A 21,850-nucleotide genomic window follows, 5' to 3' on the forward strand; every position below is an offset into this window, starting at 1 on the left:
CTCTGGCGCTGTATCTGTAAAAGCTTCAAGTGGACATATGGATCAAGCTACTGCACAAGACTCACATCTATCAATACATTCCAAAACAGCCGAATCTAAACAGGCGGCTGAGCTGAAACAGAATGTAATTGGTTTAATGTAATTGATATCTTATGTGGAGGTATTACAGAGTGCAATAGAGTCACCAACCCTGATCCGGTAGCACCCCCCCCCCCCCCACTGAGTAGCATAGCTAGCATAGCGTCACAAGTAACTTGTAGCATCTAAATATCATTAAATCACAAGTCCAAGACACCAGATGAAAGATACAGGTCTTGTGAATAAAGCCACCATTTCAGATTTTTAAAATGTTTTACAGGGAAGACACAATATGTAAATCTATTAGCTAACCACGTTAGCAAAGGACACTATTTTTTTACTCCCAATAGTTTTTTCCTGCGTCAGTAGCTATCACTAATTCGACTAAATAAAAATATATATAGCCACTAACCAAGAAACAACTTCATAAGATGACAGTCTGATAACATATTTATGGTATAGCATAGTTTTTTGGGGGAAAAATGTGCATTTTTCAGGTATAAATCACAGTTCTACATTGCAGCTGCAATCTGAAATAGTGCTGACCCAGCCAGAACAATTACAGAGACCAACGTCATATAACGAATTACTCATCTTAAAACATTTCAGAAAAATACACAGCGTACAGATATTGAAAGCCCAACATCTGGTGAATCCAAACAATATTTCAGATTTATTAAATGTTTTATAACGAAAACAAAATGTAGCGCTAAATTAGCATAGCTATACCAGGCAGATTCGGCTAGGCGCCCACGGCCAGTTCACATGCACAACAGATATGATATAACATCGTAAATTGGGTCTTACTATGGCTGATCTTTCATCAGAATGTTGATCAAAGTGTCCTTTGTCAAGATGAGTCGTTGGTTCCGTTCAGAATTGTTCCTTTCCCACTCCATTTAGCACAGGTACTGGTCGAGTGGCACGGATCTCTCAAACGTAAATAAAATCAGACAAAGGAACACCACAAAACTCCCGAAAAAATTCAAATAATCTGATTAAACTATATTGAAAAAACATACATTACGATGATCTGGTCACATGTATCAAACAAACTTCGAGACGGAGATAGTTTTCATCCATAATGGCCGCACAACAGAAGACAATCGCAGCTACAAGTCGCACGATTTAGAGAAGCGGAAGTTGTCGGTCACGCCAAAGAATTAGCTCTCATTTCACGTCAGTCCCAGATAAACAAGATATTTTTCCTCTGACGTCCTCTTGACACCCAGAGGAAGGCCAATGAGGTGTGTTTCGGGTCATAGGGGGCACGACCATATATAGGCAGAGCGTTGAAGCTGGCATACACATCTTGCTTTTTTCTTCTTGGTCATGGAAAGTGCTGTCAAATGACTTCTGTATCACTCAGAGACAAAATTGAAACGGTTTTAGAAACTAGAGATTGTTTTCTTTCCAATGGTATTATTTATATGCATATAGTAAGAGCAATAATTGAATAAGAGGCAGTTTAATCTGTAGAGCAAATTATGCTAATGGGAAAATAGCACCCCCTGTATTCTCAAGAAGTGTTAAGTGGCAGTTGTCCTCAGACAAACACACATGCACACAAGCAGGCATGCACGCATGCATAGACACATGCATACACACACACAAACACACACGCACCCAAACACACGGATCCACACCTGCCAAAGGCAAGACTAAATCTAAACCCACAAAGGGGTTACAGAATTACCTGACTTTAAACAATTCACTATTGATTCCCTAAAGTTGATTAACTGCATGTACTGTGTGTGACTGTGCAAGTCTGTTGTTCATTATAAGCAAAACTGGATTTACTTATTCAACGTCACAAAAACAGATAATCTCATAACCCTAAATTGAACTAAGAACAATGTCAACAATGCTTACACTAGCTGGATTCTAGCACTGAGCCATGATGCATGATACCATACTAAACTAACATTATTACCAATGATACTCAGGTTTTCAATTGGAAGCTGAACCAAACCTTAAAAGTCCATTGTACCACTTGTCAACCTCATATTCATTATATCGAGCACCATACCAATGTCTACATATGTCAAAATTGTGCGTTTACTGTATGTTCTATGGTTAAGAAGATAAGAAGAACGGTCCTAAATAATGTATTTTTCCAAACCTTTAACTACTCGACCGGTTGACTAACTACAACATGTGAGCAACAAGAGAGCATTGAGTAAAAGGGGACATCACAATGAGTTCCTAGAAGTTCTACTGAGTTCCAAGGAGTTCCAAGGACTTCCAAGGAGTTCCAAGGTGTTCTACGGAGTTCTAAGGAGTTCCAATGAGTTTCAAGGAGTTCCAAGGAGTTCTAAGGAGTTCTAAGGAGTTCCAATGAGTTTCAAGGACTTCCAAGAAGTTCTAATGAGTTCCAAGGAGTTCTAAGGAGTTCTAATGAGTTCTAAGGAGTTCCAATGAGTTTCAAGGAGTTCCAAGGAGTTCTAAGGATTTCAAATGAGTTCTAAAGAGTTCTAAGGAGTTCTAAGGAGTTCCAATGAGTTTTAAGGAGTTCAAATCAGTTCTAAGGAGTTCTAAGGAGTTCCAATGCGTTCCAAGGAGTTCCAAGAATTCTGCACATGTATTATAATTTGTCTTTCTAATAACATTCTAACTCCAACTCAACTCAACTTCCCACTACTCACCTGTAGTGACGGAAGATCTCCTCCTCCACATCTGTGATGAAATGGCACTTGGTGCATGAGTGCTCCCCGTGAGGGCCCTTAGGGGCCGAGTACCTCCCCATTTCAGCTCCCTCCTGCTCGGGTTTGACCTCCAGCACGCCGTGGGTGGCATGGACGCTGTCGTAGTGCAGCAGAAGCAGGTCGATGTCGCTGGTGGCGTAGGGACACTGGTCACACAGGTGGGTGACGCTGGGCCTGGGAGTTGGGGAGCTACCCTGGGGGGATAGCTGGAGGAAAAGGAGGACGCAGTGGGAGCATGCGCTCTTCCTGCAAGCAAACGGGTAGGAGATCTCCCCCAGGTGCTTCTCAGGGCTGCAGAGGCCGCGCGGGCAGAACGGGCAGTGCTTGATGGTGCATTTGTGGATGCTGTGGGCCTGCTGGTAGTGGCGGAGCAGAGGCGCCACCACAATAACCTCAGGCCCGTGGTTCATGGAGTAGCGGAAGTCACAGAACTGGCAGTTGTAGCTGGTCACCACCGTCTCCGAGTCCGTTGCGCCCATCGAGCCACTCGTTCCTGTCTTGTCTTTCCTCCGGCTATGGGGGTCTCTCTCTCCGTCCCTGGATTTGCTGCTCCATCGCTCCCTCTTGGCTGGGCTGCCCTCCCTGGTCCCCCCTCCTCCTCCTCCTCCTCCTCCAGGTTGTCGGTGTCTCTTCTCATAATGCTCCAGGAGGCGTTGTGAGCTGGGCGACTCACAGCTGAAGTTGCAGTATTTACACCAGTAATAGGCCAACACTGTGGCGCCGCCGTCGGACCCCGTACAGCCAGGCGAGTCTGTGGCCCTGTCGTCGGCCCCCGTCCAGCCAGGGGAGTCTGTGGCCCCGCCGTCGGACCCCGTCCTGCCCGGCGAGTCTGTGGTGTGGATGGGGACGGAGTAGCCAGCCACCGAGTCGTCCTCCGCACGGACCGCGACCCGGTCCTCCCACTTTCCCGGTTCCGCCCCCTCCACGCCACCACCCCGTGTCACATAGTTCCCCTTCCTTTCCGAGGGCTTGTCGTCGTTCGGCAGCGGCGGGGGCTGGGACTTCATCTTGTTGGGGTGGGCAGAAAGGAAATGTTGCTCCAGCTCCACTGAGGAGCTTCCCATGTAGGTGAAGTTACAGAACTTGCAGCGGAAGTACTTGGTGTTTCCCTGACAGTCCGGAGTCTTCCTCCCGATGCCGATGAAGGTATCTCCCAGCGTCACCTGGAGCACAATGAGGAAAGAAACTTCTGTAACTCATGTTGATTATGCATTTTACTTGAATTTATTTCCTTTCTTCCCCTGATTTACTTTTATCTTATGTTTTCCTTCGTGTTATTTGTAATTTGTTATTTGTAAGAATTTGTAAAAAATGTATAAATAATCTACTCTTTATTTTTGTAATAAATATTTGGAAGAGCTCCACGCAATTTTTATTTGTCTTTTAAGTCTGATCATATTGTTTTCTATTTTTTCTTGTGTGCAAATATATATATATATATATTTGAATATAAACAGAGACATGCGTGAGTCAGTCACACAGACACTGAAAAAAAAACGAATGACATCACCCACCCAGACAATAAGCTACACGAAAAGGCCATGATACCAGGAAGGAAGATAAAAGCGTATGATCTATATAATCTATTATCTATATCTACAGAGAGGTATAGCTCCGTTTAGAATGGTTTTTCAGATTAATTGAATTGAGCAGATAAGGAGATGTTAAGGATCAATCTAGAACACCTGGGGTAAGAGCAGCTGATAGAACAAACTAGAACACCTGGGGTAAGAGCAGCTGATAGATCAAACTAGAACACCTGGGGTAAGAGCAGCTGATAGAACAATCTAGAACACCTGGGGTAAGAGCAGCTGACAGATCAAACTAGAACACCTGGGGTAAGAGCAGCTGATAGATCAATCTAGAACACCTGGGGTAAGAGCAGCTGACAGATCAAACTAGAACACCTGGGGTAAGAGCAGCTGATAGAACAATCTAGAACACCTGGGGTAAGAGCAGCTGATAGAACAAACTAGAACACCTGGGGTAAGAGCAGCTGATAGATCAATCTAGAACACCTGGGGTAAGAGCAGCTGATAGAACAATCTAGAACACCTGGGGTAAGAGCAGCTGATAGAACAATCTAGAACACCTGGGGTAAGAGCAGCTGATAGAACAATCTAGAACACCTGGGGTAAGAGCAGCTGATTGAACAATCTAGAACACCTGGGGTAAGAGCAGCTGATAGAACAATCTAGAACACCTGGGGTAAGAGCAGCTGACAGATCAATCTAGAACACCTGGGGTAAGAGCAGCTGATAGATCAAACTAGAACACCTGGGGTAAGAGCAGCTGATAGATCAAACTAGAACACCTGAGGTAAGAGCAGCTGATAGATCAAACTAGAACACCTGAGGTAAGAGCAGCTGATAGATCAAACTAGAACACCTGGGGTAAGAGCAGCTGACAGATCAAACTAGAACACCTGGGGTAAGAGCAGCTGATAGATCAAACTAGAACACCTGGGGTAAGAGCAGCTGACAGATCAAACTAGAACACCTGGGGTAAGAGCAGCTGATAGATCAAACTAGAACACCTGGGGTAAGAGCAGCTGACAGATCAAACTAGAACACCTGGGGTAAGAGCAGCTGATAGATCAAACTAGAACACCTGGGGTAAGAGCAGCTGATAGAACAATCTAGAACACCTGGGGTAAGAGCAGCTGACAGATCAAACTAGAACACCTGGGGTAAGAGCAGCTGACAGATCAAACTAGAACACCTGGGGTAAGAGCAGCTGATAGATCAATCTAGAACACCTGGGGTAAGAGCAGCTGACAGATCAAACTAGAACACCTGGGGTAAGAGCAGCTGATAGATCAATCTAGAACACCTGGGGTAAGAGCAGCTGATAGAACAATCTAGAACACCTGGGGTAAGAGCAGCTGATAGATCAATCTAGAACACCTGGGGTAAGAGCAGCTGATAGATCAAACTAGAACACCTGGGGTAAGAGCAGCTGACAGATCAAACTAGAACACCTGGGGTAAGAGCAGCTGATAGAACAATCTAGAACACCTGAGGTAAGAGCAGCTGCTTTATATGGTAAGACGTGCTGTATAACAATGTCTATTAGACATGATCAAATATGAATTCCCTCGTGTTATTAAAGAAGAGAAGTGTCAAACTTGAGATCGTTTTGATGATCAAGTTGACAATGCAGCCAACCAGAAGCAGTGTGATAGAACGAAGGGGTTTATATCAGAACACTACTAAAAAAACACCTGTTCCCTAATAATACACAACAAATCCAATCTCTATTTCCAAGTATTTCCGATGCTTGTGCAAGCGTGAACATCGAGAGTGCCTGGCAGGGATCCAGCAGGCAAGGTTGTTGTCTAGTAAGCGCAACAAAACCAAACCAACCTTGCAATCGAACATGTTCCCTGAATTTCATCAACCTACACACCATGACCTCCAAGTCTCCAACAAACGGCTCAAATCGGAAACATAAGTGTTGCTGTGTGAAATATCCCGGAGCCAGAGACGTTCTATAATGGGAAGGTTATCCAGTGTGTGTAAGAGGGAGGTCTTGATCCTGGTGTGCGGTTAAAGCAGCCTGGTGTTATTTTCTAGACGATGAGAAATGACCTTTAATCCCAACCCCCATCCCCGTAGAAGGCCTTTTGCCTTTTGGTAAATAAAAATGTGTTGTTAACTGACTTGCCTAGTTAAATGAAGGTTAAGTAAAATAAAATCTAAATAAAAAGACTAAAACAGAGTGGGTCTCTCCTAAAACTGCCTGAAGAGATTAGCTACATACACCATTTATTATATGACTGGTCTACACAGTCAAGCCAAATGTCCTCTGAAATATTAGCAATAAAATAAATACAATGAAATACCATAAGATGTCTACGATGGAATGAATTATAAATGTATAAAACATTTAGTATTTTAACACAGTTTGGGGATTTTAAGTGGGGGAAAATGGAGCTTGTCTTACATGAGGGATTGTCATAAATGACATAATTGACTGTACTTTGTTGCGATTTTGCAACAGTACAATGCAGTACTACTACAGTCCTATGAAGTCCTACTACAGTCCTATGAAGTCTGTTCTTCTCTGTCTTCTGAATGCAGTGAGACTATCTACTCTGAGATCAGTGGGTAGAGTCTTACTGTGCCTCGCCAACGTCTCCAGAGTCCAGAGACTGTAAAGTGTCATTAGACCAGAGCAGCATCACAAGATTATAATATCATATTTAAAAATGATAAAGTGATATCCGCAGGCTCTCTCAGAGTGTACATGTGCAGTAGGCTAAAAATAAACGTTCACCCATAACGTTGACTTGGGTGTGGAATGGTACGCATCCCAAAAAAATAACAATATGCAAAAAGTCTGTCTGGTCAGGTGTTCACTGAGATTTTCTTCTCACAGACACATATACACACAAATACTCCCCTCACACACACACACACACACACACACACACACACACACACACACACACACACACACACACACACACACACACACACACACACACACACACACACACGCCAACACACACACACACACACACACACACACAAACATGACGTGACCATTAAAGAGAGAGAAAAAAGGTGACAGCCATACCAACACATCAGCCCACTTAGTCCGAGACAGTCTGAATATTTCAAGGAGGAAAACAACGTTAGAGGTGCATAATTACAATCTGTGGTGGGCTAAAAGGCCAAATGGCCCTGCCTGCTGTATGATATGGCATTAAGAGGCCCAGACCCCAGGACAAACTCACCTCATTTACAAGGAACACTAGAGTTAAATGCACCACTCGAATTGTAAACATGACATTGTTGAAGTGGAGGGAGAAACCGCATGCAGCGAAAGCTGTGCAGATAAATGGCTCTGACATCTGTTCATTACCCCTCGTTTAAAATAAATCGAGTTCCCTGTTTTCACTGGCTCCCTCTCCCTTCCCTACAATCTTTTCTCCCTTTTCATTGGCTAATGAGAAATGAGCAGCCTTCGATGTTACTGCATGGAAAATTCCCACTAGGGGATGAAAACAGAACAGTGTTTATGACTGTATTACATTTCTTTTATTTTTTATATAATGACAATATTAGAACCCGGAGACATCCAATTGATATGGATAGCGAGACAAAGATTGCTAGAAATCATTTCAACCAGAGGCTGGTTCTTTTTAGATCATATGTTTAAGACTCCCAAACAGTGCACATACTGTACGGTCCATGTGTGCAATATTTGTTTGGCAGGCATTCCCTTAATACAATATAAACGTTTATTTCTGTACACAAGGAAATCGCTAAATGGTTGTGCCACTTTACAAATTAACCTGTGTACGCCAATAAAATAAATCACACACAAAAATGATGAGAAAAGCTTTCAAAACAACAAATAACTAACAAATACAAACAAGATGGATGTAGCTATATTTTGAAGAGTTATGCATCATCAATTTAATAACTCATAGAGTGATAGAAATAGACCTACAACCTAAAACCATATTTATAAATCATTCCTGGTCAATACTAAACTATTAAATTAGCTAAGAAGTACACACCATTTTACAAATAAGCTCAACTAAAAAACAGTGAGTAACATAGCAATTTATTCTCTAGGTCAAAAAACATTAGCTCAGACTGCCCACAATACGCTATTACAAAATGGAGGGTCATAAAATAGTTATTTTTATGGACGTGTAGTCCATGAACATAATGTTTCAGGTTGGGATGTACAGTTGAAGTCGGAAGTTTACATACATTTAGGTTGGAGTCATTAAAACTTGTTTATCAACCACTCCACAAATGTCTTGTTAACAAACTATAGTTTTGGCAAGTCGGTTAAGACAACTACTTTGTGCATGACACAAGTAATTTTTCCAACAACTGTTTACAGACAGATTATTTCACTGTATCACAATTCCAGTGGGTCAGAAGTTTACATACACTAAGTTGACTGTGCCTTTAAACAGCTTGGAAAATTCCAGAAAATTATGTCATGGCTTTAGAAGCTTCTGATAGGCTAATTGACATAATTTGAGTCAATTGGAGGTGTACCTGTGGATGTATTTCAAGGCCTACCTTCAAACTCAGTGCCTCTTTGCTTGACATCATGGGAAATTCTAAAGAAATTAGCCAAGACCTCCACACAAAACAATTGTAGACCTCCACAAGTCTGGTTCATCCTTGGGAGCAATTTCCAAACGCCTGAAGGTACCATGGTCATCTGTACAAACAATAGTATGCAAGTATAAACACCATGGGATCTCATAAACACCAAATCAATCTCAGAACAACAGCAAAGGACCTTGTGAAGATGCTGGAGGTAACAGGTACAAAAGTATCTATATCCACAGTAAAACGAGTCCTATATCGACATAACCTGAAAGGCCGCTCAGCAAGGTAGAAGCCACTGCTCCAAAACCGCCATAGAAAAGCCAGACTACGGTTTGCAACTGCACATGGGGACAAAGATCGTACTTTTTGGAGAAATGTCCTCTGGTCTGATGAAACTAAAATAGAACTGTTTGGCCATAATGACCATCGTTATGTTTGGAGGAAAAAGGGGGAGGCTTAAAAGCCGAAGAACACCATCCCAACCGTGAAGCACGGGGGTGGCAGCATCATGTTGTGGGGGTGCTTTGCTTCAGGAGGGACCGGTGCACTTCACAAAATAGATGTCATCACGAGGTAGGAATATGATGTGGATATATTGAAGCAACATCTCAAGACATCAGTCAGGAAGTTAAAGCTTGGTCGCAAATGGGTCTTCCAAATGGACAATGACCCCAAGGATACTTCCAAAGTTGTGGCAAAATGGCAACAAAGGCAGGGTATTGGAGTGGCCATCACAAAGCCCTGACCTCAATCCTATAGAAACTGTGTGGGCAGAACTGAAAAAGCGTGTGCGAACAAGGAGGCCTACAAACCTGACTCAGTTACACCAGCTCTGTCAGGAGGAATGGGCCAAAATTCACCCAACTTATTGTGGGAAGCTCGTGGAAGGCTACCCGAAACGTTTGACCCAAGTTAAACAATTTCAAGGAAATGCTACCAAATACACTCATTGAGTGTATGTAAACTTCTGACCCACTGGGAATGTAATGAAAGAAATAAAAGCTGAGATAAATAATTCACTCTACTATTATTCTGACATTTCACATTCTTAAAATAAAGTGGTGATCCTAACTGACCTAAGACAGGGACTTTTTAATAGGATTAAATGTCAGGAATTGTGAAAAACTGAGTTTAAATGTATTTGGCTAAGGTGTATGTAAACTTCCGACTTCAACTGTATTTATTACAGTGATAAAAACGACTACACTTCCCATGAGGCCTCTCTCCATGGGTGTCCAGTTACTTTGATGACTCAAATGTCCCACTAAGAGACAAGTCTCAAACCCCGGCTGGCCTGGGTTTCAATGCAGATAATGGTTGAGTTCCTGCAGACTACATTGCAGACGCATGCCAGATCTTACAACGCCTGGAAAGCTATTCACAACATATCAGCTAACCACATCATATGATATAGCAATCTGATGACCGACTGCACAGTCAATGATGTGGCACGCAACCATTGGTTGACGCAATACAACGCCTGGGCATCTAGTCGAGTAGGAACTGTACTGTTATACAGTACTACTGATGGGTGATTCTGGTACCTTTCAGTAGTTATGAAAGACAAACAGACAACCACTAACCAACGCACTGTTGAATGCCAACAAACTTTCTTTCAGGTGCAGAGCATATTTACCTGCACGTCGTAGGTGCCGTTAAGTAAGAAGCGTGGGGACCCTGTAGAGTGCAGTGGTGCCCCGGTCAGGGCGGTGTAGGACGGGGGCCGTGTAGTGTCTTTGGCGTGTTGGCTCTGTGGGGAGAAGCCCACCATGTTGTGCAGGGCCAGTATCTTAGTGTCCAGCTCTGCGTCCTGCCGCGTGCGGTTGTGCAGGCCCAGGTGGTACTTCCGATAGTGCTTGATCAGGTCCGTGGGGTCGTTCCCGTAGTAACCGTACCCACAGATGTTGCACTTGAAGTCCTGCAGTTTGGGAGAGCAGGCCCCCAGGGGGCTGGGCGTGATGTTCTCGGCCCCCTCGCCTGCCCCCCTATGTGGGTGGAGGGGGCGTAGCAAGGGGTTTCCAGAGCCCTCCACCCCATCCTGGTGGACTGAGATCCCCCCTGTGGGGCTGTAGGAGTGGTCCTTGTCCTCCCCGTTACTGGTGAAGCCCTGGATGATGACGCCCCTCCCTCGGGCGCCCAGCAACAACCCCTCCCTGACACCCACCCTTTCTCCCCCTCCTCTCTCCCCGGCATTCCCCAGCAGCAGCTCCCCCGCCGGGCTGCGTGCCTGTCTTCCGTCCCCATCATCTGGTTCTGATCTGAGCGGAGACAGAGACACAGCCCCGTCGGGCCCGGCCCAGGATGGGAGCGCCGGCAGATCTGAGTCTGTCACCTCATGGCAGGGGAAGGACGCTACATTTCCTCCCTTCTTGTGGCTGGGGTAATTAAAGACAGGCCTGTCGGTGTTGACTGCCGCCGCTGTTCCCACTCCTCCGCCGCCCCTCCCTCCTCCGTCCCGCTTGATGGAGCCTGAGACGGAGCCCGGGGAGGAAGAGGAGTCCTCCTGCTCGTCTGGGACTGGCACGTGGGCCCGGCCTAGTTCGGCCGGCAGCAGCCCGTCGGCACCGTTGGGCTCTGAGGACCGGCTCCCGGCACTGTCCTCGCTATCCGGCCCGGTGGCTTCCGCGGCCAGAGCCTCACCTTCTCCTTCTTCCTCACCGCCGAAGCTTCTCAAAGGGGGGTTCTTTTTCCTCACCATATCTGCAGGCAGGCAGCACAGACAGACAGACAGAATGTTTTAGTGTCACACTTCCTTGAGCAATAGGTATATTAAAACATAGAGGAATAGGTATATTAAACATAGAGGAATAGGTATATTAAACATACAGGAATAGGTATATTAAATATAGAGGAATAGGTATATTAAACATGGAGGAACAGGTATATTAAACATAGAGAAATAGGTATATTAAACATAGAGGAATAGGTATATTAAACATAGAGGAATAGTTATATTAAACATAGAGGAATAGGTATATTAAACATAGAGGAATAGGTATATTAAACATAGAGGAATAGGTATATTAAACATAGAGGAATAGGTATATTAAATATAAGGGAATAGGTATATTAAACATAGAGGAATAGATATATTAAACATAGAGGAATAGGTATATTAAACATACAGGAATAGGTATATTAAACATAGAGGAATAGGTATATTAAATATAAGGGAATAGGTATATTAAACATAGAGGAATAGGTATATTAAATATAGAGGATTAGGTATATTAAACATAGAGGAATAGGTATATTAAACATAGAGGAATAGGTATATTAAACATAGAGGAATAGGTATATTAAATATAGAGGAATAGGTATATTAAACATAGAGGAATAGGTATATTACACATAGATGAATAGGTATATTAAACATAGAGGAATAGGTATATTAAACATAGAGGAATAGGTATATTAAATATAGAGGATTAGGTATATTAAACATAGAGAAATAGGTATATTAAACATAGAGGAATAGGTATATTAAACATAGAGGAATAGGTATATTAAATATAGAGGAATAGGTATATTAAACATAGAGGAATAGGTATATTAAACATACAGGAATAGGTATATTAAACATAGAAGAATAGGTATATTAAGCATAGAGGAATAGGTATATTAAACATACAGGAATAGGTATATTAAATATAAGGGAATAGGTATATTAAACATAGAGGAATAGGTATATTAAACATAGAGGAATAGGTATATTAAACATAGAGGAATAGGTATATTAAATATAAGGGAATAGGTATATTAAACATAGAGGAATAGGTATATTAAACATAGAGGAATAGGTATATTAAATATAAGGGAATAGGTATATTAAACATAGAGGAATAGGTATATTAAACATACAGGAATAGGTATATTAAACATAGAGGAATAGGTATATTAAATATAGAAGAATAGGTATATTAAGCATAGAGGAATAGGTATATTAAACATACAGGAATAGGTATATTAAACATAGAGGAATAGACTCCCCATGTAACTGCATGCCACGGCTGAGGGAAAATGATTAAGTGAACTGGATCTCTATTCAAGAACCACATCAATTGAAGGCTGTACCAAATAAGATGGAGACAGTGGTAGTTTAGTTCTCTCTCTCTCTCTCTCTCTCTCTCTCTCTCTCTCTCTCTCTCTCTCTCTCTCTCTCTCTCTCTCTCTCTCTCTCTCTCTCTCTCTCTCTCTCTCTCTCTCTCTCTCTCTCTCTCTCTCTCTCTCTCTCTCTCTCTCTCTCTCTCTCTCTCTCTCTCTCTCTCTCTCTCATAAAAACGTTGAAGTTCCTCCACTAACAAAGCAAAAAAAATAGGTCTTTTTTTGTACAACTTAAAACAATGGCGGCCGTTCAGCTCCTCCTCTATAACCAGTAACAACACCAGTTGCTGAACGTTGTTGATGACATTTTGATCAGTAAAACCTGTGTGCCTGTAGTTAATGATAAGGCTTGTGAAGTGGCAGCCAAAGTAGTCGAATATTAAGTTATAAGGAATGCAGAAAGTGATCATAGTGTTGGATTACTGTCCATGTGTATGTCTAGCAGAGAACGGGGACGAAATAAAACAAACCATTAAGTCGGATTTGCTACGGTACAAACTGAATGAAATGAATTTGTAGGACGGAGGGGATCAGCATGAGAGCAATTTTCAGTTTGTTTCTGTGTGTTTGTGTGTGTGTGTGTGTGTGTGTGTGTGTGTGTGTGTGTGTGTGTGTGTGTGTGTGTGTGTGTGTGTGTGTGTGTGTGTGTGTGTGTGTGTGTGTGTGTGTGTGTGTGTGAGTGTGTGTGTGTCTAAGTTCACTAAAACCCAATTCTCTCCATCCACGGGACCTAAGAATTCCTCATAATGCCAGTCTCATTTCTTCTCCAGTGAAACATATGGAGAGTCATTTCCTAATTTAGGTTGTAAATAAAATGAGTATTAAATAAAGCACTGTATGTTTGTAATGCCTCAACCAGTGTTCATAAAAGCTACAGGAAAAATGTGAAGCAACAGCTCCAACCGACATGTCACCAGTTACCCTGTTTCAATCACTACCAAGTCACTGTTGGATCTCTACCATCACTCTGCCACAACTGGAATTTACAACTACAAAAGCATGTTATTAATCAAAATAAATAAATTAACTTGATTAATCAACAATGAAAACAGAATAATTGGCCTAGTGTTTAAAATGCATTATTTTTAACTTGTTCTCTGGGTCTATGACTTCAATGCAGCAGAAACACACTTTTAATAAACGGCTTACAATCCGCTACCAGCAGACTTTGACCCCGAAAACTGACACTTACAAGAGTTGAAATTAAACTGGCCTGAAAACTATGGGGATTGTGTAAATTTGTTCCAGAGTTTGGAATGGCTTTCTCATGGCCTCATTATCGAATCACACCCCTCGAAATGGCTTGCAATCATTAACCTCTCTGAAAATTTGCCCAAAGGCTAACTCAAAAATATTACACAAGAAAGAGAGTGTACCTGACGCATGTCAGCCCGGCGAGGAGCTGACATGGAGCGGGGAAAAGGTTATCAAGCAAACAATGGAATCGTCATTCAACAACAAATCAATGTTTCACTATAGTCAAAGTAAGGAAAATGACAGCTAATCTGTGTTCAGAAGAATACCAGACTACTAGTGGGTAACAAAATAGTCCCTCTCATCCCACCCCCATGCGGAGCAGAAGAATCGTCGGGATTTCTACTTTCAATAAACTTCGGATCAATGTAAACCCTCCAAAAATGTTGATATCATCCTTAATCACATCTCAGACAAAATAATCTTCTAAAGCACTGTTCATTACCCAGAAGCATTGTATCTAGCTCTTTTGTAATATCACCAGGAAGCAGTGAGAGCAGAGCTTTAGTTGTTCCATACACGGCTCAAGTTCCTCAACAGAGGAGTGTGATTTAGCATGAAATGTCTCCCAACTCATAAAAGAGAAACGTTTTTATCCCTGATATGTCATACAATTACACTACAGGAAAAGGAGAACCGAGCACACCCCCATTCTCATCGACGAGGCTGCAGTAGAGCAGGTTGAGAGCTTCAAGTTCCTTGGTATCCATGTCACCAACAAACTATCATGGTCCAAGCACACCAAAACAGTCGTGAAGAGGTGACGACAAAGCCTATTCCCCATCGGGAGACTTAAAAGATTTGGCATGGGTCTTCAGATCCTCAAAAGGTTCTACAGCTGCACCATCGAGAGCATCCTGACTGGTTGCATCTCTGCCTGCTACGGCAATTGCTTGGCCTCTGACCGCAAGGCACTACAGAGGGTAGTGCGTACGGCCCAGTACCTCATTGGGGCCAAGCTTCATTATTTTCAATTTTCAATTTTTTTTTACTTATCTATTTTTTGCTTAACCCTTTTTTTTCTTAAGTTCTTAAAGCATTGCTGGTTACGGGCTTGTAAGTAAGCATTTCACGGTAAGCTCCACACCTGTTGTATTCGGCGCATGTGACAAATATGATTTGATTTGATCATTTTGCAGCACAATATCGTCACAGAAGCCACTGAAGATCAGCTTATTTCGCATTGCATGGTACAAATGAATTGTATGGTACAACTGAATTGGATGGTACAACTGAATTGTATGGTACAACTGAATTGTATGGTAAAAATTTTATGTATGGTACAACTGAATTGGATGGTAAAATGTAAATGTATGGTACAACTGAATTGTATGGTACAACTGAATTGTATGGTACAACTGAATTGTATGGTACAACTGAACTGTATGGTACAACTGAACTGTATGGTACAACTGAACTGTATGGTACAACTGAATTGTATGGTAAAAATTAAATGTATGGTACAACTGAATTGGATGGTAAAATTTAAATGTATGGTACAACTGAATTGGATGGCACAACTGAATTGCATGGTACAACTGAAGTGTATGGTAAAATTTAAATGTATGGTACAACTGAATTGGATGGTACAACTGAATTGGATGGTACAACTGAATTGTATGGTACAACTGAATTGCATGGTACAACTGAATTGTATGGTAAAACTGAATTGTATGGTAAAACTGAATGTATGGTAAAATTTAAATGTATGGTAAAACTGAATTGTATGGTAAAATGTAAATGTATGGTACAACTGAATTGTATGGTATAACTGAATTGTATGGTCAAATTTAAATGTATGGTACAACTGAATTGTATGGTACAACTGAATTGTATGGTACAACTGAATTGCATGGTGCAACTGAATTGCATGGTACAACTGAATGTATGGTAAAATTTAAATGTATGGTAAAATTTAAATGTATGGTAAAATTGAATTGTATGGTAAAATTGAATTGTATGGTAAAATTGAATTGTATGATTGTATGGTCAAATTGAATTGTAAGGTAAAATGCTTTGTGGGAGAAAAAAGAATTAGCCCGCTGAGCTATAATCAATAACATGCCTAGTGACGGAGCTGCGTGCGGCGAAGCGAAGAGAGAGAGCCCGCTGAGCTATAATCAATAACATGCCTAGTGACGGAGCTGCGTGCGGCGAAGCAGAGAGAGAGAGCCCGCTGAGCTATAATCAATAACATGCCTAGTGACGGAGCTGCGTGCGGCGAAGCGGAGAGAGAGAGCCCGCTGAGTTATAATCAATAACATGCCTAGTGACGGAGCTGCGTGCGGCGAAGCAGAGAGAGAGAGCCCGCTGAGCTATAATCAATAACATGCCTAGTGACGGAGCTGCGTGCGGCGAAGCGGAGAGAGAGAGAGCCCGCTGAGTTATAATCAATAACATGCCTAGTGACGGAGCTGCGTGCGGCGAAGCGGAGAGAGAGAGCCCGCTGAGCTATAATCAATAACATGCCTAGTGACGGAGCTGCGTGCGGCGAAGCAGAGAGAGAGAGCCCGCTGAGTTATAATCAATACCATGCCTAGTGACGGAGCTGCGTGCGGCGAAGCGGAGAGAGAGAGCCCGCTGAGTTATAATCAATAACATGCCTAGTGACGGAGCTGCGTGCGGTGAAGCGGAGAGAGAGAGCCCGCTGAGTTATAATCAATAACATGCCTAGTGACGGAGCTGCGTGCGGCGAAGCAGAGAGAGAGAGCCCGCTGAACTATAATCAATAACATGCCTAGTGACGGAGCTGCGTGCGGCGAAGCGGAGAGAGAGAGCCCGCTGAGTTATAATCAATAACATGCCTAGTGACGGAGCTGCGTGCGGCGAAGCGGAGAGAGAGAGCCCGCTGAGTTATAATCAATAACATGCCTAGTGACGGAGCTGCGTGCGGCGAAGCGGAGAGAGAGAGCCCGCTGAGTTATAATCAATAACATGCCTAGTGACGGAGCTGCGTGCGGCGAAGCGGAGAGAGAGAGCCCGCTGAGTTATAATCAATAACATGCCTAGTGACGGAGCTGCGTGCGGCGAAGCAGAGAGAGAGAGCCCGCTGAGCTATAATCAATAACATGCCTAGTGACGGAGCTGCGTGCGGCGAAGCAGAGAGAGAGAGCCCGCTGAGCTATAATCAATAACATGCCTAGTGACGGAGCTGCGTGCGGCGATGCGGCGAGAGAGAGAGCCCGCTGAGCTATAATCAATAACATGCCTAGTGACGGAGCTGCGTGCGGCGAAGCGGAGAGAGAGAGCCCGCTGAGCTATAATCAATAACATGCCTAGTGACGGAGCTGCGTGCGGCGAAGCGGAGAGAGAGAGAGCCCGCTGAGCTATAATCAATAACATGCCTAGTGACGGAGCTGCGTGCGGCGAAGCAGAGAGAGAGAGCCCGCTGAGTTATAATCAATAACATGCCTAGTGACGGAGCTGCGTGCGGCGATGCGGCGAGAGAGAGAGCCCGCTGAGCTATAATCAATAACATGCCTAGTGACGGAGCTGCGTGCGGCGAAGCGGAGAGAGAGAGCCCGCTGAGCTATAATCAATAACATGCCTAGTGACGGAGCTGCGTGCGGCGAAGCGGAGAGAGAGAGCCCGCTGAGCTATAATCAATAACATGCCTAGTGACGGAGCTGCGTGCGGCGAAGCGGCGAGAGAGAGCTCCCTTCATCTCCTATTACATCTCCACCAGAAGAGGACTGGCCACCCCTCATAGCCTGGTTCCTCTCTAGGTTTCTTCCTAGGTTCTGGCCTTTCTAGGGAGTTTTTCCTAGCCACCGTGGTTCTACATCTGCATTGCTTGCTGTTTGGGGTTTCAGGCTGGGTTTCTGTACAGCACTTTGTGACATCAGATGATGTAAGAAGGGTTTTATAAATTAATTTGATTGATTGATACACCTCAGGAAGAGAGACACATCAGGCCCACCACAGTGACACATACCACAGTGACATACACCACAGTGATATACACCACAGTGATACACACCACAGTGACACACACCACAGTGACACACAACACAGTGATACACACCACAGTGATACACACCACAGTGATACACACCACAGTGATACACACCACAGTGAAAAACACCACAGTGACACACATGCTCATTTGTAACGAGGCAACACCATAACAAAATATGTCATCTTAAATGTCAAAGTAGGACGTCCTGTTTCATTACCTCCTCTCTCTCTCTCTCTCTTCTTCCCTCCCTCTGTAGGAGAAGCCTTGCTGTGTTATCCTTAGGACACGGATACCCGGCTCCTCTTCTCTCCCTTCCTTCCTTCCCCTTCCTCTGATGAAGTTTTTAGTGTGGCGGAAAATTTATGTTGTGGGACCCTGTCCCTCTCTCTCCATCCTCTGGCTCAATGTTCAGAGTGTTTTAGTTAGTGAAGCCTGGGCCAGGTGTTCAACATTAGCTTCAAGGCATTTCAGGCCTCTGTGATGTTTTTAGGTTAAAAGCATCAATCAGCAGCCTCCCAAGTGGCATAGCGGTCTAAGGCCCTGCGTCACTACAGACCCAGGTTCGAGCCCAGGCTGTGTTGCAGCTGGCCGTGACCGGGAGACCCATGAGGCGGTACACAATTGGCCATGCGTCGTCCGGGTTAGGGGAGGGTTTGGGCCGGCAGGGATTTCCTTGTCCCGTTGCGCTCTAGCGACTCCTGTGGCGGGCCGGGCGCAGTGCACGCTGACACGGTTGGCAGTTATACAGTGTTTCCTCCGACACATTGGTTGGCTTCCGGGTTCAGCGGGCATTGTGTCAAGAAGCAGTGCGGCTTTGTTTCTTCCATCTATATTTCAATGTTGGGCGGTGGCACGTTAGCAAGTGGGGTGCACCGATTAGTGTCACCTCGTTAGTCAGTAGGTGTTACACCTGTGCTGGTTGCCATCTTGTTAGTGCGAATGTGTTACACCTGTGCTGGTTGCCATCTTGTTAGTGCGAATGTGTTTCACCTGTGCTGGTTGCCATCTTGTTAGTGCGAATGTGTTTCACCTGTGCTGGTTGCCATCTTGTTAGTGCGAATGTGTTTCACCTGTGCTGGTTGCCATCTTGTTAGTGCAAATGTGTTTCACCTGTGCTGGTTGCCATCTTGTTAGTGCGAATGTGTTTCACCTGTGCTGGTTGCCATCTTGTTAGTGCGAATGTGTTTCACCTGTGCTGGCCCAGGTGATATTAAGAGTGGCTGGCCCAGGTGATATTAAGAGTGGCTGGCCCAGGTGATATTAAGAGTGGCTGGCCCAGGTGATATTAAGAGTCGCTGGCCCAGGTGATATTAAGAGTGGCTGGCCCAGTGCTCCAGTTGTCTGGAGAGAGGTGCAGAGTTAACACCTTAAGTTGGCTCCCTATTTGATTTCTATTAAAATAACGATCCTTTATCTGATCTTCCCCGTTTACGTTTTGCCCCCCTTTTGGTTTGCTTCCTGTCTGAATACCCCGGCATATGGCATATACGGTACACTGCCCAAGACTAGTCTGTACCCTTACATGTCACTTGATTGATGATTCCTGCATCATTGCATCGTAAGGTGTGATCAGGAGTACGCCGTGAGACACAACAGGGAACAGATCATTCATTATCCTTTAACAAACTACATACTTTCATTATGCATACAACAGCAGCACAGGGAAAACAATGTTCATTCCTTTACAATTCATTAGCATCCATTGTCATGCACCACAGAAGTCCTGTATAGTATAGTGTATGGAAGTCAACTTATGCCGTGTGAACATTTCTTGTGACGCATGATCTGGCCTTCAATGACAAAAGTATGATACTCAATCAGAGCACAATCTGAGCAATGACGGATAACTTTACAACTCTGAAAGTGCACTCTGTATGGTTGTCCATTGTGACTCACTTGCGGCATTCTGATTCTACAAAGGTACAGAACAACAGTTCTCTTCAAGGACAAACACCGCTATATAGTCAACATTTAGGGGGTGTACTTGTACATCAAGCTGCAGACCTAGTCCTACTGTATCCATTCAGACAGTCTCAAACAGACCTAGTCCTACTGTATCCATTCAGACAGTCTCAAGCATACCTAGTCCTACTGTATCCATTCAGACAGTCTCAAACAGACCTAGTCCTACTGTATCCATTCAGACAGTCTCAAACAGACCTAGTCCTACTGTATCCATTCAGACAGTCTCAAACAGACTTAGTCCTACTGTATCCATTCAGACAGTCTCAAACAGACCTAGTCCTACTGTATCCATTCAGACTGTCTCAAACAGACCTAGTCCTACTGTATCCATTCAGACAGTCTCAAACAGACCTAGTCCTACTGTATCCATTCAGACAGTCTCAAACAGACCTAGTCCTACTGTATCCATTCAGACAGTCTCAAACAGTCCTAGTCCTACTGTATCCATTCAGACAGTCTCAAACAGTCCTAGTCCTACTGTATCCATTCAGACAGTCTCAAACAGACCTAGTCCTACTGTATCCATTTAGACAGTCTCAAACAGACCTAGTCCTACTGTATCCATTCAGACAGTCTCAAACAGACCTAGTACTACTGTATCCATTCAGACAGTCTCAAACAGACCTAGTCCTACTGTATCCATTCCCATAATCCTTGTTTCTATTCACTACAGGTTTTGACCATGTCTCAGTCAGAACAACTGCGTCATCCAGAAGGGTCCAAACATGACCAGGGGTCACAGCTGGAGGACCCCCCCCCCGGACCCCCCAGACCCTCCTCACAGTCCCCGTGTAGATCCTCTCAGGCCCAGGGACAAACCCAGGCTGTGCTGGAGGAAGGGAAACGAGGAATGTTTATTAAAACTACATTACCAGACTGTCTGACCATCTTCATCATTTAACCGTGTATTTAGAAATTCACCGTAGGGACAAACAAACACACACACACACACAGAAAAACACACACACACACACACACACACACACACAGACAAGCACCCCTACACAACCCCCCCCCCCCCCCCCCAGGGGCCTCTTCTCTACTCCACCAACCAACCAACGGGGCCAATTTCACTTCCCTACTATTTACAGCTTCTTAAATCGCTGTGATAAAGAAATAAAATACCTATCCTGATTGCTTTCTGTCTCCGGTGGGAGCCCGGCTGCCAAAATATGAACATGAACACATCCCTAATTAAATAACTCAGAGGCTCATAAGCCCTGGGAAGGGAGTGGGAACCAAACAGAAAAGCTCTCTGAAGAGCCATACTGACAGACAGACCCAAAGCTTTTGCTTCTACTCAGTCTAGCTCCGCGGCCTGCTATTTCAATAAGGGAGCGAAAACGAGACTATATGACACAATCTCTCTTGGCTGGCTGACAAACTGCCTGACTGGTGTTAGTCCGTCGGTGTTTCTTCTCGTCTCTCAGTAGCAGTATATTCAGCAGGCAGCACTGTGGAGACAGGCCCCCGCTCCGGTCTGTGTGAATACCATGTGTGTGTTGTCACGTCTAAGAGAGCTCTGCTGGTCCCACCTTTCTCCTTCTTTTCTCCTTTTTAATGTCGCTTTCCCCCCCCCCCCCCGTTTCTTTTTTTTACATCATCGTTTATGATGTCACTGCTGCCACAGGCTTTGTGTTAGAAGAGGCCCGGCCGCCAGACCCCAAATCTGTCTTTCTTTTGCCGTTTAATATCATTTG

General features: G+C 44.0%; 1 protein-coding gene across 1 annotated transcript in view; it reads right to left on the bottom strand.

Annotated features, from left to right (window-relative positions):
- LOC139555243 (zinc finger transcription factor Trps1-like) overlaps window positions 1-21,850 on the bottom strand; it is a 246,275-nt gene that overhangs the window by 177,904 nt on the left and 46,521 nt on the right. Inside the window, exons 3-4 of the mRNA XM_071368884.1 lie at window positions 10,506-11,569; window positions 2,724-3,946 (exon numbers count right to left, since the gene is read on the bottom strand). Coding sequence (XP_071224985.1) covers window positions 2,724-3,946; window positions 10,506-11,569 — 2,287 coding nt within the window. The remainder of the gene's footprint in view (window positions 1-2,723; window positions 3,947-10,505; window positions 11,570-21,850) is intronic.

This window comes from Salvelinus alpinus, chromosome 26 (assembly GCF_045679555.1).
Source record: "Salvelinus alpinus chromosome 26, SLU_Salpinus.1, whole genome shotgun sequence".
Taxonomy (NCBI): Eukaryota; Metazoa; Chordata; class Actinopteri; order Salmoniformes; family Salmonidae; genus Salvelinus; species Salvelinus alpinus.